This window comes from Acanthochromis polyacanthus, chromosome 2, assembly GCF_021347895.1.
Source record: "Acanthochromis polyacanthus isolate Apoly-LR-REF ecotype Palm Island chromosome 2, KAUST_Apoly_ChrSc, whole genome shotgun sequence".
NCBI classification, from domain to species: Eukaryota; Metazoa; Chordata; class Actinopteri; family Pomacentridae; genus Acanthochromis; species Acanthochromis polyacanthus.
The window spans coordinates 42942376-42967285 of NC_067114.1; the positions used below are offsets into that span (position 1 = coordinate 42942376).

The 24910-nt window shown below is 38.8% G+C and overlaps 1 protein-coding gene across 3 annotated transcripts in view; it reads left to right on the top strand.

Moving 5' to 3' along the window:
- LOC110955612 (protein kinase C-binding protein NELL1) overlaps window positions 1-24910 on the top strand; it is a 393573-nt gene that overhangs the window by 255979 nt on the left and 112684 nt on the right. For all 3 annotated transcript variants that reach the window (XM_022200669.2, XM_051945028.1, XM_022200668.2), the window contains one exon: window positions 22893-23015. In XM_022200669.2, coding sequence (XP_022056361.1) covers window positions 22893-23015 — 123 coding nt within the window. The remainder of the gene's footprint in view (window positions 1-22892; window positions 23016-24910) is intronic.

The following is a 24910-nucleotide window of genomic DNA, read 5'->3' on the forward strand; positions in this document are numbered from 1 at the left end:
AAATATTTTGTCCAAAACATGTCTTGAAGACAGTATATGATCCACGAATAGGTCGTTTTCGAGGAAATACACCTCGCGATGCGCGTCCAATATTCCCTGTATTTCTTGTCATATTTTTATTTACAAATAAAATATTAGCGATTTTTTTGTGGAATTCACTGCACCTTATAGGGCTAATCTTAATATTTGATTAATTTTCCAAACAAAACAGCACATTGCACATGATTAGTTCAAAGACCGTCAGAAAGCAGACTATTTGTCTGTTTTTACAGTTTCTTGCCCCTGATAAATGATATAATTTAAGTGATTTTTTTTGTTTTATAAAAGATATGCTTTTTGTTTATGTTTTAATACGCTCATGTTTAAATGTTGAAAATAGCATTTGGTGTCCTCATTTCAAGGACATTTGATGTGTTGCTGATTAATTAGTAATATTTAGTGCTTCAGTCTGCATTCCCTAGATATCACCTGTCAATCAAATCTTATTCAGCAAGCAAATCATTTTTTCACATCACTGTTTTTGCATTTTAGTCACTAATAGTATCACAGTTGCATTGAGAACCACATTTTTTTACACTCTTTTGTTTGTGCAAATGGTTTATTTTAGGTGATTTTTTAAAAATAAAATAAGGCATGTAGAATAAAGTTATTTTGATGAAATATCACAATTTTAACCTTAAAATCTGGTAAATTTTCCCAACAAAACAACACATTGCACATGATTAGTTCAAAGACCATCAAGAAGGTAAAAGTCTGACCATTTTTTTAGTTTTCATAGTTTCTTGCTCTGATAAATAATATAATTATAGTGATTTTTTTTCATAAAAATGCTTGCTTTTTGTTTATGTTTTAATCTGCTCATGTTAAATGTTCAAAATAGCATTTGGTGTCCTCGTTCCAAGTACATTTGAAGTGGAAATGATTAATTAGTCATGTTTAGTTGCTCTTAACTTTGGAGTTCAGTGCTTCAGTCTGCATTTCCCAGATGTCACCTGTCAATCAAACTATATTCAACAACCAAATATTTTTTCACATTACCATTGTTTGCAGTTTAGTCACTAATAGTGTCACAGTTGCTTTGAGAATCACATAATTTTTATTTTTTTGCAGACTTTGGTTTGTGCAAATGGTTGAGTTGATCGTTTAAAAAAATAAGCTGCGTAGAAAAAAGTAATTTTGATGAAATATCATGACTTTAGCTTTAAAATTTGGTTAATTTTCCCAACAAAACAGCACATTACACATCCTTAGTTTAAAGACCATCAGAAAGGTACAAATTGGACTATTTTCCTGGTTTCTTGCTGTGATAAATCATGTAATTTTAGGGATTGTTTTCTTTATTTAACGGCATACTTTTTGTTAGTTCTTCTTGTCTTTGGAGCTCAGTGCTTCACTCTGCATTTCCCAGATATCACCTGTCAGTTTAATGTTTAATGTGGTTCGGACTATGATGTCTTTATTCGTCTGGATTTTCTCCTGGGGGCTCAGGACCCCTGCCAACCCTCCTACTCATTGTGCAGTTTTTCTGTCCTCTTACACAAACAAACCCTGGATTTGCTGTGTGGGTTTTTCTGTAGCATATAAGGACAAAATGCAAGTGAAACCCAAAATTTGACCGTAAAAGTTTGTGTCCACTGGGCGCTTCCTTGCTCTGCCTTGTTTTCAGTCCAGCCTCTGACTTACTTTATATGTTTTCCAAACCTTTCATCACTGTTCATGCAAACAAACCCAGTTTTTCTTCAGTTAATTAGCAAAACTATTAATCAGAATGTGAATTGTTTTGCATTTCCCGGTGTAGCTCTAATTGTGATCCCTCTGAGGCTACATTATGCTATTTTCTATGTTGTTCTAGGGGAACAGAAACATAGTAATTACTGTCAAATGAATCTAAAAGCTGTCTGAAACTCTAAAGTGCCAAGGAAATTTCAAGCTTGACTTGTTTTGTTGTTATTGTGCTGTTTATGTACTGGTATATTAAAGGGTAAGCCCACCGGTCCTGTCGAAAAGAAAGAAAAAAAGAATAGACTCTTTCACTCAAACGTGGTTTATGTGGTCTTTAGAAATGTATCCCAAAAAATAACCTGAGAAATGTGGAATTAATTCGTTTGAACTTCACAAATACATGAGCAGATGGATAATTAACATTTTGTTTTTCAAGTAAAGATGCAGTGAAGCTAATACTTTTCAGTTTACTGCCAGCAGATCTGTTGAATACTTTATACCAGGTTCCAATCCTGGATTCTGAGTTTCTTTCAAAGTTGGAAGTCATCAAGTTTTGTGCCCTTCCTGAGTTTGTTTCTTTCACAAATCAGTTTCCCTGTATTTAGTTTAATGTTGTGGGACTTCAGGTTCGAGCTGTGGAAGCATTTTCAAGCCACAAATAAAGTTATAGAGCAGCAATAAAACTGATAATAACAAAAATAACCTTTATATATAGGACACCTTTCCAAACTCAAGTAGCAAAGTGCCCCACGAGGCAGCAAAAGTAAAGCAGACCAGTGATAAAATCATTGGATTTTCAAACCAATACGATGTCAGGAACTGTGAGAATATTTGCAGAGGAAATAAAAAGAATTCAAACGAAATTGTAAATCAAGCAAAATCAGGAAAGGTGCTCAGATAAAAGTAAAAAAATGTGAAAGAAGAGACTTAACAGATGTCACTGAGCCTCAGGGTGCCCTACTGCAAATGCTGTGTCCCCTTTAGTTTTCAGCCAGGCCTCTGGAACAGACAAAAGATCTCTGTCTGAGGATCTCAAAGAACATTTTGGTGCATATGGTATTATGAGTTCAGAGATATAACCATAAAGGCCATGAAAGGCTTGAACAGTTATCAGTAAAACCTTAAAACGTATCCTCAAACATGCAGGAAGCCAGAATAAAGAGGCAGAATATGATGTCTTCAGACCGGCTAAAGGGTTAATAACTAACTTACTTAGCGGTCTCTCCTTTGACAGGCTGATATGATTGATGAGAATGTCACGTCTTTCCACTGACTCATGCTGTGTTGCATGAAAAGAGCTCCTACATTTAGCGCAAAAAGTGCATTTAAATGTCCACAGATAGGAGTAGGTGGCGGGTTCACTCTCAGTTAACATGACATGGAGCTGAAATGTTCCAGTGACTTTGAGTTTTAGCACCCGAATAACTCTCCTTAAATGTGTAAACTTAGAATTTAAGAGGCAGCTAAACTGTCTTTATGTGCTTTTGGTCTCCACTGCATGGCTGCTTATGGTACTATAATGACCGCATGTGACATCAAATTGCTCAGACTATTCAACAACAATTGTTTTTTTTTCTCAATTTCTGTGGATGACATTTTCATTCATAAGATAGGAGCATCAGAAAATGTCAGTCCACTACTGAAAGACCTCCTGCTTTTGAACAGGAAGTCATTTTTTGAAAAAAAAAAAGTCTTCGTATGAAGACGATGGTTTTATTTACTGTATGATACAATAAATTCACCAGTGTGGAGCATTCTTTAAAACTGTATATTTTAATGCCTAAACTTGGCAGTACAAAAACAAAATGCAAACAGTACAACATTTGTTGAATTTTTTGTGACTTTTTTGAATTTTTTTTGCTCCGTACTAGAACTAGGAACTAGTTGTTGTTTCCCCGTAGCTCCTGGGTGAAACTGGAAATCTGAAAAGACCAGTGGGCTAGTGCAAGGCAGCGACACAAAATCTTTTACTTGAAACTAAGAACTAGGACTACGAATGTTCTTTAGACAGTCTGTCATACTTATTGGCTTGTGTAAAATGCTGAGTAACCATTGCTTTTAGTTTTCATCGGGTATTTCAGGTTGATCATTTCTGGAAGATGTACAGCAAAAGTTGTGTGGACTGAGACATGGGGTAGTGGAGTGATCTAAGGCTTTTTGCTTTGGTGGGAAGGGTGCGCCTTCATCTTCTCTATCAAGTGTGACACATCAGAAAGATGCTGGGAAGTCGGGGACAAGAACTGGGAATCGTCTAGCTGCAAGGTGGAAGTGCAAACCACTGTACAGCCTTGGTCGAGAACAGAAATGTGAAATATTGTTTTGGCTCCAGTTAGCTACAGTGGACATATTACTGTCCTTACAGGGCTGGAACGCTTTCCCTGTGGAGGGTCACCGTATGTGTTCCTGGGTAATAGTGTAGTGGTAATAGTGCAGGTTACAGCAGAAACCTCCGTCCGACTCTCACTGTCTGCTTATCATCTGATCTCTGGGTGTTGTTTTCTGCATTAAGCAGGTACTGATAAGCCTTGCAGCTGCAGACTGAACTGCTGGGACAGGAGGTTTCAGGTTCTTCTCGACACGTCCTGTAAATGAACTTCAACTGCAGCTTTGGCTCAGGCCTGCTGATGAAGTGTTAGAGAGCTATTTTTAAAAGAGCACTTCATCTATTAGTGGCTGCAGCTTTGCATCGTGATTCAAGAAACTGTAAAGTTAGAACTGTTGTATTTTCATAATCCGACCCATATTACTATCTGATATTATCACCGCCCCATTGGTGTTGAATGGCTGTTGTTATGCACATAGGAATTACAACCTAGTTTTGTTTATACAGTGCCATTTCACAACATGAGTCGTGTGAAGGCATTCCACACAGCAAAGTGAAGACCTTACAATGTTATATCATATAGAGAAACACAAAAATACCAAGCTCTTAGGCAACAATGTGAGGAAAAAAAAAACTCCTTTTCACCAGGGCAGCTCTAAGTATGAGCTTTCTCAAAAGGTGAAGTTTGAAGCCTAACCTTAAAAGCAGAGAGGATATCTGCCTCCTGAACCCTAGCTGGGATCTTCATCCGCTGCAGAGGAGCTGATAAGTGCCGGTTCTGCCTATCATTCTGTTTTTGAAAACTCTAGGAAACACAAGTTTTCCTTCACGCTGAGAGAAAAGCGCTCTGTTGGGATTATATGGTTCAGTAAGGTCTTTAAGATAAGATGCAGTTTGGTCGTTAAGAGCTTTGTATGCAAAGAGAGGGATTTCAAATAATTTTCTGGAGTTTACAGCCAAGAGAGAAAAGATAACATGGGAGAACTCTGCCCAAAAGAAAACCAAACAGAAAAGCAAAAAGGTTGATTAGAGAGTTAGAAAGAGTTACAATAATCCAGCCTATAAGTAGCAAGACAGAAAATGTTTTTAGGCTGTATGTTTATGTACTAATAAAATGCAAATTAATCTTAGTTTTTTGTAATTTATCATCCAATTCTTGGGTAGGTTTTCTACGGGGCATCACTCATGTTTGACAGTTTGGTCATTATTTGTGCAATACTTATGTCACTAAAATAGGAAATGCCCTTCTAAGGTGTATTTTTACTTAGAATTTTTTTACACAGAGCTGCTTTTGTAATGTCGAATTCAATCTTTTCAAAAATAAGAAATTTTCTATGATTGTTGTTTTTGAGATTTGCTGTGACAAAAATGACGTTGACTAAGACGACGGCAGCGAGCCCCAAACAACTCCCATAAAACCTAAACTGAGCAGAATTCTAACTCTGACCGAGTAGAGACTGTTTACTGCCATCCTGTATTTATGGGAATTGCTGGATTTATTGTTTTAACTCTTGAAAGCCACCAATGTGTTTGAAAGTCACATTATTGCTAAAAAAAAAAAAAAAAATTGTTAAAAGTACACAGTTTATCAAAATCAGAAACTGTAAAACCTAAAAGAATAGTAGGATTTCCAACTTTCCCACAGTCATTGAATTAATCATGTATGACTTGCTATTCTCTTAGAAAATAAATATCCCACTCTGAGTTTCAAATTGTAATATCTAATCAAAATCACTTCAATCCACCTGTCTCTTTTTAAAATGGGCAAAAAATGAATAAACCATTTGCACCAACTAGAGTCTGTAAAAAAAGAAAAAGAAATAAAAATATGCACTGTTTGGTAGAACCAGGAATCCATTAGTGATTCAGCTGCACCCAATGATAACATTAGTACAAATCTGGGAATTCTTTATTCAAGCTGCTCAGTTTTGCCAGTATTGGTAACACCTCTGTTCACTGTGACTCAAGTTTTTTCTTAATTCATATTTTTAAATTTTCAATTGAATCAATCAAATAAATTCAACCTTTTTCAGATTTTTGGTATTACAATTGTGCCATATTGCACACAAAAAAAAAAATTCTGAGTTCTCTCTCCTTCTTCATGGTTGTGTTATTTCCATGGAGGACTTTATATTGCAGTGAAAAATGAGCCCACAGTTAGTAAAAATGTCAGAGAAACTCCTTGGGATTTAGAGGATTAACTTAAAAATAGCAATATACAGTAGATCTAAAAATCACACCAATCGAGCTGTAGTCAATGTCAGTAGTCCGTCCAGCTGTGATTCCTTTATTGCTCCTTCAGTGTTTGCTCATGTTCATGTTTCGGTCAGATAATTCTCCATTCAGGCTGCAGCCACGTCACATCCCGCCACCTTCTATCCTCACCTGCACTCTACCGATCACTGGTTTATTTTTTTATTTTCTTATCATCCTGCTGTTAGATAATACGCTCAGGCTCTGCCGTACGTCCGACCAAAGGTAGCTGCCGTTAATTTCATGCATCAATTGCTACATATATACTTCTAAATTCCAGCATTGGAAAAAAAGGCCGCATCCCCTCAAGATGCATTACATGTTTAATGAAAATTTAATCAAATCCAATTCCAATTATACATGTAATGATTGTGGAGCTCAGGTGTGACGAGCCCGGAAACCTTGGCAACCCTCACTGTATACATTAACTGTTCCAAAATGGAGGTCATGCTGTTCAAACTGGCTCGGCACCAGGCGGCTTAATAAGCCCGTCAAGCACAGTTTGGGAAGGGGAGGGAGAAGTCAGATAAGTTTTTCCTAATCCTCACTTTCATCCATTCGTAATTGCCTCTGAGAAGCTGCTGTTTATATTTAGCTTCTCCATAAAGGTTTGATGTACAGAGAGAGTGCTTCCTCCTGCTGTACGGCCGTCCACGGCCACGTCTGCTCGTGTGTCACGCCGCTTTTCCATCGGCTCATCTGTGCTGCATTGTCAGTTTCCTTCAGCTGAATACAGATGTGGAGTGATAGTGCTTGGTGGCTTAGCATGGGATGGATGTTTACACACCGAGCGCGTTAATGGAACATGCTTTCATTAATGGGAATCTTTATTGCCTTGAGCTGTGTATTTCTTTGTGCATTAAATGAATTGTGTTGTGGCTGCTGCTGCTGCACGGAGAGGATATGAAATGGGTCGTCAGGAAACTATAAAGCAAACCGAACGCTAATGCCGCCAGTAATTCAAGATGTAAACGAACGCATTTGTGGAATAATGAGAGGCACTTGTGTTTTGAAGTGGCTGGTCTTTAATGCTTCATGCTAATAATAACATGTGACTGTAACACACTTGGCGGCTGTGTAGACATTTCTCACCTCTCCTGCCTTCCTGGGCCATTTTATTACCAGATGTGGTTATTTAAATTGTTATTAATATGAAATGTTATATTGTCAGTTGGGCTATTAAAACTTGATCCGATGAAGAAACTCCACCCTGGGTGAATTAGAGTCAATAGCTAAAGAGTAGAGTACAAGATACTCAAAAGAACTACTAAATAAATAAAAAAAGTTGCACCATATATGAAATCTAGGTATTAGGAAATGGTTTGATAATAAGGACTGTTGATATGAAACCAAATTCTGACTTTAATATAATACCTGCCTGAATGTATTGAAACTTAAACATCAGGAAACATAATAGAATAATATGTGGCAAAAAATGCAACTAAAAGCAGTGAAATGTGCAAAAAAAGGAGGGAATTATTGTAACATAGTATGTTTAGAATGTTAATATCAAACCCGAACTGGAGGAATTCTTCATTGATACCAGCTCTTTACATGTCTCTAAGCCCTCATGTGACACTGCTGTCTTTAAGGTTTAAATCCTTTCAGACTTAAGTGAAAGGATTTAAACTTTAGTGTACATTTTAATCCCCTACTTTCACTGCTTCTGCAGGAATCCAGTTGATCTTTTCTATCTGGTGACTGATTTTTAGCAGGTTGCATTTTACTGTCAATGCAACCTAAGGATGTGAATTTCCTCAAGGATGTAAATGAAGTATCTGTCTATCTATCCCTATGTACTGATTATTGGTAGTACAAAAAAAATGCTGTCATAGCTACAATTTTATTTTATTTTGTTGTATATGTATAAATTATACATATATGTATGTATTGTTTTTATTTTGATCCAAGTTCGAAATAAACCTATATGAATTGAATTGAATGTAGCGCAAATGTTGACCCCTTTAAATGGCAGAAAAGACAGTGGATTTACAATTTCCGGTTCTGAACAAGTGCACAATTCTTAAATTTCTGTCCAATTATACTACATATCTTTCAGAAGTTTTGAGTCCTAAATTGCAAATAAGTAAACTATGAACAAAATCTGATACAGTGGAGCAGCAGCACTATTTGAAATGATAGAACTGACCTTAAAGTTAACATTACGAATGCATTTACATGTAGAAGTGTTTGCCACACTGCAGTGTTAGTTAGCTAAAAAGATAAAGTTAAATTTATCCGTCATCATCGCCTTTGATTGTCTCATTGATTAAAATTTGTCTCAAAATAAATGACTTCAATTGGCGGGCATGAAGTAAAAATGTTACTGTATTTGTGACGTTAGCTAACCTTTTAAATCGGCATGGTGAGATGTTTTGCCACGCTGGTTGTCACGTCTACCTCTCTCTGTGAAGATACAATATTATTTTACATTACAGATGGGCTTCATGGTGTCCTCTGTGCTTCTGCCCTGACTGGCAGCTGTGGGCTACATGATGCTATATTTTGCTTTGTGTGTCTACTTTGTGGACAATCTGTGGCCGGTCAACAAGAACACTTGTATCTGCAGCTCTGCCATGACTCTTGTTTGTCGCCATGAAAGCTGCAGCGTGTTTTATGAGAGACGGAGAAAAAAAAGGTCGGCATGTCGAGTATGCACACAGTGAGTGAAAACAGAGCACTGTAAACACATTATGTCCTGCTGTGGAATGTCAAGGCCACTCTGAAGATGTGGAATTTCTATTGAAACACTGTCATTCTTAAACTACTGTGGGTAAGCACATCTCTTTAAATGGCAGGATTTTGCAACATTGCTCTAGTCACTGAGCAACACTTCAAGCAAATTGTCCTCAGCAATTTCATTTGGGGATCATATTTGTAGCTTGTTTTTCCCTCAAGTGGCCCCCCCAAAAAATATTACTGTAGGTAAAAATTCTAGTTCGGTTTAACTGTCTTAAAACTTTCGGCTTAAAATTAAGCAAATGAAGCTCTGGTATGCAGTTGTAAAATTCCACATTGTCCTGTAGTTACACTTTAATAAGAACATTTGCATATCAATACAAAATGTGAATATATTGTTGTTAATTATCGAGATTTAGACATTAACATAGAAAATCATCTTCTTATGCTGCAAAATTGTCCTGTAAAATTAAGAAACTAATTGAAATTGAGATTTTGTCCCATGCAAGGAGCCCTTTAACCCTTTAGCAGTGATCATATTTGGTAACTTCCACATACATTAAGTATCTGCCTCTCAGTGAGGTCCAGAAGCATGTGGTTTTCACCCAGCCAATCTTTGAAGGTCACTCTACATTACAGAACACGACATTGTGGCATTTGACCAATCAGCAGAGGCCTGGTACGTGTCAAACTTTCTCTTGTCTCCAAAGTTGGAAAAAGAAGGACTTGCAGCTCGGTTCTCTTCCATATTTTCGGTTGGAGCATCAAAACTAACCATGGCTAGTTGACAAAACTCACACATTTTATGGTTGAGTAGTTGTGCTAAGTGATGATATATACATTTCTTGGAATGTTTTTTTTTGTTTGTTTTTTGTTTTTTTGTTTTTTAAAACCACTAATGGGCAAGGAACTATATATGATCATTTCACTGATGTTGAATTCCAACATGAAAATTAAAAATTTTGAAAAAAAAGTCACAAAAGTGAGTGTTATGTGCTCCGATATCACTCTGAGGTTGAAATTTAGAACTTCAATATATTTCAATGAATGGCCTTCAAAGGGTTAAGCATTGTTTTGTTGTAGTAAAGTATTCTTTTTCCTACAAAACAGACATGTGACTTGCATACAGTGGTACTGAGGAGCAGCTGTAAAAGGTGGAATGAATTGACCAGCGGGTCAACAGAAACCTCCCTCTTGAACTCCAGGCAGATTACTGCAGGGAAATCAGAAATTTTCCCCAACTAATTTTATGGTAAACCATGTCCTTCAGGCTAAATGCCATGACAGACAGTCAATATTTTTTCCCCCGTGGCACGAGACGGATCTCTGCTGAGCTCACATCACGTCAAGGTGAGCAGCAAGGCTGAGGCAGAAAGTGAGCATGACGACTTTGCGTCAGCAGAGGGGGAAAAAAGTGAAATTTCTGCCATGCTCTGTTCTTCTTTATGGGCCTGTCACTGGTCATTAAACTTCACATTACTGAAGTGTTCTGCCTGACATTATTGAACAAGGCGACGGCAGGAGCTCGAGTGATGAGGACACGTTTTCGAAATTTATAATGCAAAGTAAAAGTGAATCATGAGCTGTTGGTTTTACGGATAGATCCACTAGTACACATGGAACCCGCAGTGAAATATGAGCAATCAGAGAAAGCATAGAAGAAAATCAGACGGTGTAAGGTATAAATGGGCATCCAATTAAAAGGTTAGAAAAGTTGTGCTGCAGTATTTGCTGGTGGGTGGAGAGACGATTAATAAGGAGAGCAATTTAAATGCTCTGGACAGATGTGACGGGGAAAAGACAATTTCATTATTAAACTGTACATGAAAACACAGATATGACTAAATCTGTTTGGTTTTACTGCATTAAATAAGATCATTTATGCACCAACCACTGTCACCTCACTCCAAAGTTGTTTAGTTTTAGCAGTGTTCATTCTGAAGAGGATGCACTAATGTCTTCACTACCCGGTTTCTCTACGTTTCATAAGTTTAAATAAATAAAAAAAATACAATAGACTGTGTAACTTTGGTAGACTCATCTTGCAGGAATGGATATTTTGCTGTTCACTGACAGATCTTTAATGTAAAAGTTCTGCTGTAACCAGACAGACATTACAGATTAATTCTTTTGCAAGTTTGTGCCATCATGTGCCTATGCTGTCTGATTGTCTCATGCTTTGCAAGGTTAGATTTCATTACTGAACCGTACATGAGAACACAGATATGACAGAATCTGTTTTATGCACCGCACCAAACTAAACAAACCACTGCTACTTCACTCCAAAGTTGTTTTGTTTTACCAGTTTTCCTTCTGAAAAGGACATGCTAATGTCTTCGGTACCTGGTGTCTCAGTTTTTCTTAAATTTCAATAAAAAAAACCCAACGCAGACTGTGTAAGTTTGGCAGATTAATCTCCCTGTAATGGCTTTTTCGCTGTTCACTTACAGGTCTTTTATGTAAAAATTCTGCTGAGACTCTGTAGGAACAAGACGGGACGTTACAGATTAGGTCTCATGACATTATGTACCTAAGCTGCCTTCTTATCTTGTTCTTGGCCTGGAGAATGACCAATAATCTTATATCACTGCCAGACCAACTTTACAAAAGTGTTCTTGCTCACATATCTCACAAAAAAATCTCTTTTTAAAACCCAATCTCCTTTAAAAATAGCACCATGATGCAGAATTTGGAGTTTCTACTCTTCCTCTGTTTTGATGTGACTGGTCTGCACCTGATACACGAACAAATGAAAGGTAAAAATGTGGTGATTTTATTTCATAAAACCCCAGTTTATATATTCAAATATCATGTTTTGTCTAAGCAAATCCAGAAGCAAAGAGTATGTAGATTAAAATCACAGAAGACTAACACTTCTAGCAAACATTCACATTGGAGTAGCTGCAATCTGCTCATTTTTGTTGCAGTTTTGATAGTTTCAACCTCTGTCTAGTGTGTTTTGCTGATAACAGCTGCTTTTATACATACTTGAGTCAAGTGACTTTAATGTTTCCCGCAATTTTAACACAAAATGATCACTTTTGAAAATGTTACAGTCAGAAATAACAGAACAATAATGGAAATTGTGTATGTTTTTTTTTTTTTTTCGGAAGAAGTGTATGTTTTGCGTTTTGTTTTGCTCATTTTAGGCCAATTCTCTGATTTTGTGTCGCTGTAAAAGTGACTGAGGGTCTCCAATAATCACCGGCAGCAAACCACTCAGTGATCCTGAGTGGGTGAAGCTGCTCAAGAGAAAGAGCAGAATTCCCTGCTGGGTGTGATGATAGGCCTCGGTAATGGCTTTAGTGAGATGTGAATAAAGAGAATGTGGTTGTTTTAAACTAATTACAACCCCAGTCACGTCTTTTCTTTTTTTAAAATAATGATTATCTCTTCTGATTCGCATGCTCAAACATATTTTAATGCACCCTACAAAATGTCATAAATGATTAGTTATTATTAGTGATTATATCCGCTACGCTTCAACACAGATTACATTGGATTTCACACTGGGTCAGAGTTAGTTAAGCTCCACCGTTAATAGATTTACATTTGGAGAGATATTTAGTGCTGGCAGTCATATCCTGAACAAATTGCAATTAGAAAAACAGTCCAGGATGTCTGAAGCAAAGGTTACGGATGTGTGATTACAGATAAAGTTAATTTGGCAATGCCAGCGGACAAAAAAAAAAGACCTCGTGGGTGGGATGACAAATGCTTCTCTATGTACTGAAAATGTTTAACTAATACTTAAATAAATAAAGAATTCAGGCAAAAAATAATTTTGTGTTCAATGTGAAGCACCATGTGTCGTGCACATGTGCATTTCTGCAGCATTTATACATCAAACAATGAAGTATGAAGTAAAAATAGTAGTACAAGTAAAAGTACTGCAAAATACTGTAATGCTTCATCTTTTTCATTGTGAATTAGTGCTGTGTGTAACCAGGCTGAGACCATTACTCACACTTTTTTTTATTTTTTTCGTCCAGCAAATTGCTATCGGTCAAAATATTTTTTTTGATTACTTGCTTTCATTATTAGCTGATCGATGCAACACTGCAGTGTAAAAGTACTCATACAGTATGAGAAGGCTTATGTCAGGTTTAATTGATTACAAATAAGGGGAAAGTTGCTAAAGTTCTGCTTTTTTAAAAACCAAAGAAAAAAGGATAAATCTCATGAGATAGTTACAATATAGATCACATAACATAATGCATGTGAGATGCTGGCGGTAAAAAATCGACATCACACTGTGTTCATCCAGCCTCATGCTTTCTCCTTTTGGGCTGCACAGTCAGGGTCAATATTGGATTGCTCAGCTGTTTGTACCACTTATTTCTACAGCTCTTTAAACTAGGTTTTATCCTCTTTAGGAATCTATACAAGACTTTCAACTACATCAGCAGCTAAAACTGAATCGTGCACTCTTTAACTAATAAGGAAAACATGCACGAGGGATTCTGTGTTTACATACAAAACACAGATATGTTTATATGATTTTCAATTGCAATGCAAAATTAAAATTTGCAGCATTATCTGGTTGGTCAGAACTATGATGGCCATGTCTAAAATCATCCACTCTTCCCTACTTCCTATATAGGGCCCACTAAACAGTTAACTATATAAGGAGCTTCTAGACAAAAGTAACATCAGACACTGCCTCGCCGCTATTATTTGCTGCTGTCGCTCAATTAAAACTCATCAGATCGATGCCTTCTGTGGCAGTGAAGGATAAATCCACTGCCACTAAGGTTTTTTTTCCCAAAATTAATGAATGATAATGACTTTTTCCTTTGTTTGTGTCTTGTTTCCATTAAACAAATCAATACATGTTATTCTTTGATTTATTTTTTTCTATTTTTATGCCATAGTTTATGGATTTGTCTTGTGTGTTTCAATTCGACAAGCTCCACATATGCCATTCATTCTGATAGTACTTTTCACGGTGCATTGTGGGATACTTTGAGTGACTACATAGGGTGGAACAATTGTAACCTAACATTATCAAAGCACTGCAAAATGGTGAATGGACTGACTAGGGATCGACTGATATGGCTGTTTTTTGGTCTTTTTTGATTGGTGGTAGTCAAGACAGACCAATAACCAGTATTTGGAACTGATGTACATTAAATGTAATGTTTAACAGCATGTGATAGCAGAGAACCCTCATTCATAACTAGGCTTCTTCATTATGAAGTGTGACTATAACTGAATATGTACAAATAGAAATGAAGACGTTTTTTGTCTGTTTATGTGGGATCAACTAAGATTGATCAGTTTGTATCCTGGAGTTACAGCTGCAGTTTTCTCTATTTTTCACTGTTCTATCACTTTTATTGCTGACTAAGTCCAGATCTTGAAGCTTTATTGATTATCATTTATATCCAGCCTCTGTTTCAGGTTAATCCATGGCTGCCTTTTAACTTAGCCGCTAGCCGCTAGCATACCATAGCCACTGTGAGAAGCTAATTTCCTAGTTTGTGTTTCTTGTTCAGTTTTTTCCTGTTTCTGCTTGAGAGACATTTCTGATACCACAGAGTGACGACAGACAGAAAGAGGACGCTGCACGAGACCTGAAGTAGCGTTTATTCCATCACAAATCGGTCAGTCGTCCAGGTCAATAATCGGTCTATCCCTAGTAGATGTCGGACACAGCCCTGGTTGAATGAGCCAAGGTTGTGCAGTTGAAATGAATCCATGTGGAAACGTCAGCTGTAGAGAATTGGTTCTGCCAGAAAATACTAGAAGCTGGATGTGACTCCGGTTATATGAGTCTGTGGGGTCAGTGGCCTCCATCGGCCACCCGTCGGCTCCACAACTGTCAGTGATAATGATCCATAAGTGCTCGTGATCTCAATTTTCTGCTCACCAAACCAGAAGAAACATATTGTTTCTGTGTTGGTGAAAATCACCTCGGCGATCGCTCTGATCGTCCTATTAGAGCGTTGACAGAGCAGAAGCCATGCTGAGTGTGACGCTTCACCATCCGTGCTTCTGATCATCCGTCATTATGCATCATTAGCCCGACGCTTCGGGGGGTCACCTCGACATGTCCAGAGCTGACACCACGTCACTCCGTAATCATCACTAATTAGACCAAATCTGACAGAGACGGGCGGCGTGCTCAGATTACGCTGTTGTTATCTCCTGGAGAATCACTGGGAGAACCACTGGCAACGAAATAACTTTCCAGTGACACCATCATTTATTTTTGGGATAGGTTATTGCATTACAGAGAAAAACGAGAACAGCGTCTCCACTTGGATGCTCTAACTGGTCGGTTTTCTCAACCACTGCTGGTCAGTACGGTCCATTGATTGCTCTCTGAGAGGTGTAATTAATTTTCCAGTCCACCTACTCAATGACAGCTATCATAAAAAACAGCTCCATTGTTAGCCAGTGGATGCTTGGTTAATAAAAAACAAACACAGGAAATGCTGAATTATGCACTATTTTCAGAGACACTTTCAAATTAGTAATTGTTCAAAATACCAGACAGTCCTTGAGTGTATTATCCGGGCTTGGGCAAATGAGTGTTTGATGTTTTTTTTTGTAATCAGAGGCATGATTTATTAGACATATTTTGTGTATTTGTTTGATAGGTACATTTTGTATTAGCAAAACACAATGAATCAGCTTGTTAATAGTGTTTTGTATTGGCAAAGCACGGAGTGAATCGCAGATCATTTGTAAAACATGTTTTGCACTTTGGCATAAAATTACCTCGGTGCAGCAGTTTTTATTTTGATCAAATCAGAGGCTGCAGATTTATCAACAAGTCTGTCCTGCAGCCTTCAAACAGCTGCAGGGATTTAATGAACTGAAGGAGAAGCTTTTCATACAGCGCAAAGCAGCTGTGGCTATCAGGTTGAGAATCTCACATATTCATTCACAGATCGGCGCTGTGATTTAGTGACATTGCTGCTTTAAATGAACACTTTTGAGTTGCGTTTATATGCGTCTATTGGCTGGGGAGTGTTTCATTAACATACTTGATTCATTTTTTAACACAAGTGTGCTACTGCTGCACGTTTTGCCCCGAGTATTTTTTGCTGGCTGTTGTTGATAAAATCGTCAGATTGGCAGCAGATTGACTTTGCACCAGGGACTCGGTTCTGTTCTCAGCACAATGTCTGAGACATCCACGGAAATACTGACAACTAGCTTTTGTGCGGCGTCAACTGACTGAACCTCCCATCTGTTTGGCATCTCCTCCTACCTGCGCACCGTTGAGATTGGCACCGAAATGCCACACAAACAGTATTTTATTTGTGTGTGTTTTTTGTAACTTGAGAGAAAACAACAGTTGGTGCGCTGCTTATACTGGTAATTGCTGCGCCACACAAGCACGACCCCAAAGTGTGTGTTTTTGAGGATTTATTGCTTGTTCAGCTTTTCGCTTATTCATTATCCATCAACTCCAGCCACTGCATCTGTCAGTTTGTGCTGCTCTGTAATTTCAAATTGGCCAGCGGACATTAAACAGCATTAATAAGCAGCTGCGTCCGTCCACTGTTTTGATTGTGTTGCTCCCCACCAGCTCACAGTCATTAACACGCTGCATATTTAATCACGAACCTCTTCCTCTATTACCCTGTCGATAATGTAGCCTACTTCGTCGCAGTCCTTTGTATAAACTCTTACACATCCCCCCCAGCACAGTTAACATTCACCTCCACTTTATAGTTCAACATGGAGAGGAAATCCTTGGGAAGAGAAAAGCTAAATAATTTCTCCGAGTTCCTTCAGGGCTTCATGAGCACCACTCATTAAGTACGGGGAATGTATTAGTCATGACTCCCACCAAAGCTTTTGCATATTAATGAGCAGTGTGTGTGTGTGTGTGTGTGTGTGTGTGTGTGTGTGTGTGTGTGTGTGTGTGTGTGTGTGTGTGTGTGTGTGTGTGTGTGTGTGTGTGTGTGTGTGTGTGTGTGTGTGTGAGTGAGTGTGTATCTCGAGTGCAGGCAGCCTCAGGCCAGGTCCTGATTGGCACTTAAAGGCACAGATCATGGTTTGATTGGAAAAGATGCTTCCGTAATGCGTCTGTGTTGTAAAATCCTCACCGCGGCATCATCAAAGGTCGCTCTTTAATGTATTGTTAATAATCATCTAAAATCACATTAGACTCTAATTGAAGATGCATTAACTGCAGTTTAATCAATTTGACAAGCAGTGAAACTTGAATCAATAAACATGGTGCCAAAAGTGAATTAATCTCATATTTATAAACAACGGAGTGGAGATCCATAATTATTATTTTATGTTGCCATGATTATGTTGCTTTTTAACAGCATATCAGTCAGATTTTTTTTATTTTCCTTTAATTGCGCATTACCACTTAAGCAGCAGTGGCGGTGGCAACCACAGGTCAACTCCAAAATGGCCTCATTAGGATCTTTTATGTTGATTAAAGTGTCTGTAATGTGCTGCTCTGAGCTGATGCACTTGAGAAAAGTGTCCCTAAGAAACCAGCGCTGATAGAAATCAGTCACTCCTTCACTATTAATGACATGATAAACTCTCAATCAGACATTTATGAATCGCGGTTATTTAATATTGCAGAAATGTATTTAAGATATCCATCATCCCAGGGGCAGAGTGGTAAATATGCACATTTTTTCCATGTAACATGAGATTTAAATGAATGATGACTAAATCCCATTCAGCTGCTTCAGTTTCCTCGTATAGTGAATGCTGGCTCACTGTGAAAGCTTACTGGGACATTTAAATTCAATATTTCCGTGACCTAACCCATAAAAACTCATCTCTGTCTATCAAAGTTACATATTTACAAGTTTTTTAATGCTAAGGTAATCAGTTCCTGCCTTAAAGTGGCTTAGCAGTAACTCTACACTGTTGCTTTACTCTAGATGTGCAGAAATTTCTGCCTCTTTCTCCACTCACTGCTCGAGCACACCAGCTCACCTCCACTTTAAACTGCTATAAACTGTCCAAATTGTGTCTTGAGGTAATATAGCCATACAAGTCATACAACTCTGAAGAAGAATACAGATACAGAAAGGTCCACCTTGCAAGCAATTGGTTCAATCTTTAGGTGTGCCATGTATGACAGCGGTCTCCAGCCTTTTTTGCATCACGGACTGGTTTCCAGCAAGACAGTTTTCTACAGACCAGTCATCATGCCCATAAATAAGAAAAGCGCTCAGAGTGCAGCACTGAGCCAGGGTTGCTCAGTCGTTGAATCATTTCCGATGGATAAGTCACGATAAGTCTGCAACGGTGGATTTGTAGTGGGATCGCAATGATGTGATCATCAGTAGACAGCTGATGTAGTGTTCACTTGTTGTCATAGTTACAGTGACACCGTGCCGCTATCTCGCAATGATACAGGAATCTTTAACAAGCCCGTGGATCCAGACTATAAGCTGCATGCCAAAATATAATGCGGTGGTCCTTGCATCATTTCTGACCTTTCCTGAAAATTTCATCTAAATTTGTTAGTCTGCTTTTGACTAATGTTGTACACAGACGAACAAACGGACAAACGTACGTTGATCGTCACATAACTATGCTGCATTCCTTGGCGGAGTAAGAATAATTGTGTTTTTTTTTTTTTAAAGTGTCCTAAATTAATAGAATTACCTTATATTGCCAAATATGTCTGTCAGTCCTCTGTCTCAACCTCTCCCTCTTTTCAAAGAAGCTCTCTAGAGAGATTTTTTGTTTTTTCATACATTTTGAGAGGGGTTAGATTGATGCCTTCAATTAACTGCCGGGCATGGAAATTGACAAAGTGTGGTAAACAAGCACAGACGGAAGTCATGTGAAGACAATCTAGTCATTTTTCAAAATAAAACCCCCTGCAGACTCCGCCGGAAATAAAATTTAAAAACTAAAACATTTTTATTCTTTCTATGCGGCTCAGTACCAGTGGTTAGGTACCACAGATGTATGAAACCTCAGAAGTGTCAACCTGTGTTTTTGAGACTGTCATCAGTACACTGCAGTCTCCAGAAATGCTCAGCCATTGTGCTGTATGCTTATTTTGTTTATGATAGTACTTAAAAACACATCATATGAACATATTTAACAAGGTAGAAAATGTGCACCTGTTATAACGTCATACAAAACAAATTACCTGCTGGGGAGACAAACAAATTAATAAATAAATACATATCGCAGAAAGGGTAGCAAGCATACTATGGATTATGTGTTTCATGGTGCAAATTTAGAGCATGACGTACTTTGTCTTGTGGTCTAGTCGGTCTCAGAATAGCAGCCTCGGGTCCCAGCAGGACACTGTGAAAAGGGGAAAGAGGCTGATTAGCCAGTGCACTAGAGGTGTGCCAATTATTTGCCCTGGCACCGTTTCCTTAACCAACACCTCTTCACCTGCAGCTGAGCAAAAACCACTCCCCACTGCCACAACACCACAGCGCATAAATATACTGACTAAAACATACTGTATGTGCTATGTGGAACATGTAGAGCAGCTGAGAGGAGCATATATCGTTCACATCCAGCATTACAGTTGGACTTCCTGCAGGCTTCTTTGAGTTAGTTTGGGGTTCCAGTCAAATGCATGGCTTTGGTTGTGTGTGGGAAGTCAGTGAGGGATTGTGTCCTTGTTGCTGCACTTCTGATTAGTGGGTGCATCTACAAAATCAGGAATTGAAGAGGGGAAACAGTAGGAATTCCTGATTGGTTCTTCATTTGCAAGTAAAAAGAGCAAACTTGAGATACCTAGAGGTAACCTGTCATATCTGTAGCCCTCCGAAGGTTACAGAGGGAATTTGACATTGAAGTGAAGTGATATTAAGTCAACCTAGTATTCACAAAATGACACTCCGATACTACACTGCATTCTCAAATGTGTTTAAAAGTGTAATTTTGCTTATAAATGAACGTAAAGAGCAACAGAAGTGACTTTTACTGCATGTTTGATGCTTCTCCTCCATTTTCTGGGTTACCTGGGTGACACATCTCACCCTGTCCGATGTTACTGATTGGAGCATCAATGAAGCAGTAAAATACATGACAAAGATGCTTTGCTTGGAAACATATTTGTGATACAAACCTTAATCTGGCAGAAAATCACTCCAAACTAAGTTGAGAATGCAGTTCTCAGCTACTGTTGGGAACTGTATAGAAATGTGATTTTGTGGAGACTGGGTTGTTCTATGCAGCTTAGGAATTATATTTTCCTGCATATGGTTCATTGACCCGATGTTTGAGGAAGCTGAGGTGAACAGTTATAAAACTTCATAAAGGTAGTGTTTGTAAAACTCTGTGAAAATAAAATGGAAACTGCCTCAGGACTGTGGACCTTTGGGATCCACCAGGTTCAATGTGTCTCTTAGTTTGTGGCTAATTTATTTCAGATGGTACTTGTATTGCATATTAAAATCTAATTGACACTCTGAGAATATTCTGGTGCAAGATTACTGAAAGAGTTCTGAAGCTGGAGATTCAATCCAAGTTCGCTCCCAAAAACTAAATAAATACAATTAAACATTCATGCAAGCTAATAATGCAACATAATGCATTTTTCTGCTGCACACTGGTGACCTCAGTACGTTCGAAACTCACAACTCACTATGAAGCGCACTGCAGTGCTATAAGTCAATGTGTAACCACATTACTATCTAAACTTTTCAGAGCCAACTTTCAAGGCTGCAGGCGTTGAGGATTTTATACATAAAACAAACATTTTCATTGGAATACTCCTCAGAAAGTCTTCAAGGTCTTCGGCAGACGGAGTATCAAAGTCTGAGTGAAATTAGGTATATCTCGCTGAAAAGCAGAGTCAAACTTTTGCTATGCAGCTAACTTTCCTGACTCACACTCGCAGAGCAGTTAGATGGGATTACTCCTCAGTGCAAGGTCTCCAAGCGGCGGTTGATCACGCACCGCCTGCACCACTAAGCCCACCACTTCCCCTCCTCTGGCCTCCAGCAAACAGCAAACTTATAAAAGTCAAGAGAGCAGTTCACGGTACCCTGCAGAATACGAAACGCCGACCCTGAGACTGTACTGTACGTACGGCATCGTGTAGTGTGTTAGTAGTAAGTCAGCATTTCACCCTTCAAACCAGTCTGGCTGTATTTTCATACTGCTGACCTTGCACGGTTTTCTGTAATAAAATGGCCTCTCAGTTTTACGGTCGTAGGGTTTATGCAGCCCATTGACGGCCATGTAACGCTCAGCTCAAGGATAAGAGAAATGCCAAAATTACTCTTCCAAGGTTTTGACATGACTCCAGTCCTGCTCTTTGTCAAGGCGATGCTCTTCTCTGCAGAGTGATGGATCCTCAGTTATCCAAAGACTCTCAACCAGGAATTAACCGTTTAAATTTTCCAAATGTTGCTTTGGCTTTGACAAGTTATAGTAACTGGATGAAAAAGGTTAAAGACATACATTATACCACAAAAAAGAAGCATTAGATGAATTTATCACATATGAGCTGGCATATCTGGAATTAATTATCTCCCCTGCGTTATCTGTGTTTGCGTTATTTCATTCCCTTTGTGATAGAAGGAGTGCTGGAGATGTTCTTGTCTCATTAGCAGGATAAAGAGCACTGATGGCAGCGAGCAGGTTTGCAGTAGAGGTGTCACTGGTGTTACAGTAAGGGAGAAGATAATTGAGCTATTTTTTTTTTCTATCTTTCTCATGTTGTCCTCGCAATCAAAAAGCTCTCCTGGCTCTGGAAAACACCAGCTGCCATTTACTGATATTGCATCAGGGCAGTGTGAGATACTGCAATGTTTCAAGCAGCATTTTTACATTAGCAGGTGTAGAATTAGTGGGGTCGATCCGGGCCATTTCAGATAGCGGCGTTGCTCTCCCATCTATGATTTTGTTCAGAGTGTTTTGTTTTTCGGAGCTGAATTCTGAGAATTTCACATGTTCTCAGACCTGAGTGTTTTTGTCTGTTCACAATCAAAAAAGCATCTTACCTGGATAGTCCTTTTAGAGGTTCAATGTCTCCAGAAATAAAACTTCCATAGCTGTGAAATTTGGTGAAAGCACACATGAGATTGTTTCCACAGGATCCCAGTGATTAAACTGCTCAAGAAGAGGCCACAATTTTCATTATTGGCCCTTGTACATGGCAAAAAATGCAAAAGTTTAATTGAAAAACATTAAACATTGCATTCTAACATTAGTAGAATTTCATTTGTGGTGTGTATACCTGTGAATGCACCAAATTTCAAGGCTGCAGGAGTTTCTGGAGAAGCATTATAACAGCTTCTGAGGCAAGACGCTTTTTTGAGAGTGGAAATATAAAACTACCCGGACTGAAAACATGAAATTCTCAAAATTCAGCCAAAGTATTTTACAAAACTCTGTATCTGGCTCCAGTGAACACATCTATGGAGACTGAACAAAATCCGAGACAGCACAGCAACATGTTTTGTGTTTTCTGTCGGAACTGACACGGATGACCTCGTGTTCTGAAACCTTCTAGAAAGCTCAACTTGTTTACATGATAGTGTAGGTGTTAGGAGCGTGTGTGTTTTTTGATGCCATGTCTCAGTAGTCACCAGTATCCGAGCCAACATCATTAAGCTAATTGATGCTGATACTGAGCAATCAGTCGGCACACCTGGCATGTATCAGCTGTTGCTCGGTCCAGCTCTACCACTGAAGGTGGTTTTAAAGTGAAACTAGGCTGGGGAAGGTGCTTTTGCAATCTTTTGAAGTCACCTTCATGTTACAGGATCCACTTCAAATCCAGTGTGAGCGTGCCAAGCAGAACAGGTGGCTGTTGACAGAAGAAAAGCTCAGTGTTGGCCTCATATTCTCAGCCAGCTAGCTGCTTCACCGTCCTCTCATAGTGGAGCCTCAGTAGTCCTCTCGGCTCAAAAGGACAAATGACCTGTTCTTCTTTTGCACCACAAATACACACAAAGGGAGACTGAAGAGTTCCTCTCTTTTTCTTCCACAGAGCATGACGAATGTGCCAGTGGCCAAAATCTGTGTGATGAGAACGCCATCTGCACAAACACCATCAGAGGACACCTGTGTACCTGCAAGCCGGGCTACGTGGGCAACGGCACCATCTGCAGAGGTAAGCTCCTGCTCCTGGAACAGCCCTCCAGACACACAAACGCCGACCCGAGTCTTCCTCCGCATCCTCTGATGGCAGCTCATCCTCTGCTCCGCAACAACACGGTTCACTCCTCCTTCGCATCACCTAACCGGGCAGCAGCTGCCACAGAGATGATGAAAATTGATTCTGGAACAGTTTCAGCCTGTTTTCTGCACATGTGCTCCCTCCCTCCCTGCTCGCCCTGCTCCCCGTTGACCCGCCGCCCAGCCCAGGCTCATTGCCTGGTTGGCCCCAGAGCATCGTACAGATGGAGGGCAGAATTCAGAAATTATTTTATATAAAGTGTGTTTTCAGTACAAAAATAACAGATAAACAGTGCACAGTTGTGTGCGAGAAATTCCTTTTCTTAACCCTCTGAACTCCAAGCAGTTTTAGGGAGGTTTTTTTTTTTTTCGCTTCTGTCACATATTTACTCACTGAGGGCTCATTTTTCTCTGCAATATAAAGTCCTGCACCTCTATGGGAACAGCACAACCATGACTAGAATAGGAGGAGGATGAAGAATGTCTTTTGACTTATATAAAACAGTTATAGCACCATTGATTGTAAATGAAAGCATTTCAAAAAGAAGAAATCTTAACAGTAATCAAAATGTACAGCAGAACTAAGGCGTCGCCATTACTGGGGGGGGGGGGCCTCAGTGTTTCATTTCTCTGATTATTCCTATTTACAAAAAACTAAGTTACTAATGTTTTTATGGTTGCAACAAGGAGTGCAGATTTTTATTTTATTTTTATTTTTTTTTACAGAATTTGGTAATATGGATGAAATCTCACTATTTTAAGCTTTCACTATGTTACTTTTCCTTAAAATAAGTAAATAGATAAAAATAAAGGAATGCAGAAAGTTAGAAATCCAACATTTTTTCCCATTTTTTCAGTGTCTGGCTCTGATGAGAGGTATATTTTTGACATATTTTTAAAACAAACATCATTCCTTTTAAACTCTGACAGAGTTTTGGGGTTCAGAGGGTTCAAATCATAAATTTACACAAAGCGACACTTACACATTTAAAAAAAATGCTCATGTTTAATGTCTGTCTGCTGTCCTGGAATGCACAAACTTTTGCATACTTCTCTGCATATATACCAAACAAATCTAATCTCTTTGTTCGAGCCTCCACTCATCTTGATGCATCGACCATTACAGTGAGCAAATAGCCTCCTGGCGTCTTCTCCTGTGTTGTTATGCCACCGTAAAATACTTGCTGCAGTTATGGATTTACATTTGCTGACATTTACTGTGCTCAAACAATAGTTCCTGGTCGTGTGCTGTCATCTTCAGAAAATGAAACAGGGATTAAATCAAAGTGTTAGAGTGCCTCAATAAAAGAAAATTATTAAATCCTTAAATGGATAATTAATGTGGCGCAGTTGGCATTCACTTGACAGAAGGTTTTTTTTAAGCGTCAAGATAACATATTCTTTGTTAAACAGAATTTGTGGTGTTGAATTAGCAGCTTTGCCTGTCAGTCATGAGGAAGCAGAGGTGGTGTGAGGTGAGGGGAAAGGGTTTGTAAAGGCATCAGAGTGCAGTCGCTGCGGTCAGGAGTCCTGCTACCTACACTGAAATGACTGTAGGTTAAGCTATTTAAATGGCAGAACACTTTCTATACTATCCAGCCGTGCTCCAGACAGTTTCTCACGCTTTTTGCTTTAATATCAGTCGTGCTGTTCGAAACCAACAGCAGCACTTCATAGGTGTGAAGGACCGGTGAAATGTCTTTACAACAGAAGTGACAGCTTTTCTAAGTGCTGAGCCTTCAGTCGGAACATAAAGTGACAGTTCTAGTATTTTGGAGCACAGTGGTGCCTTTTTGACGGCTGCTCCACACAGAGCATAATGTCCTACAA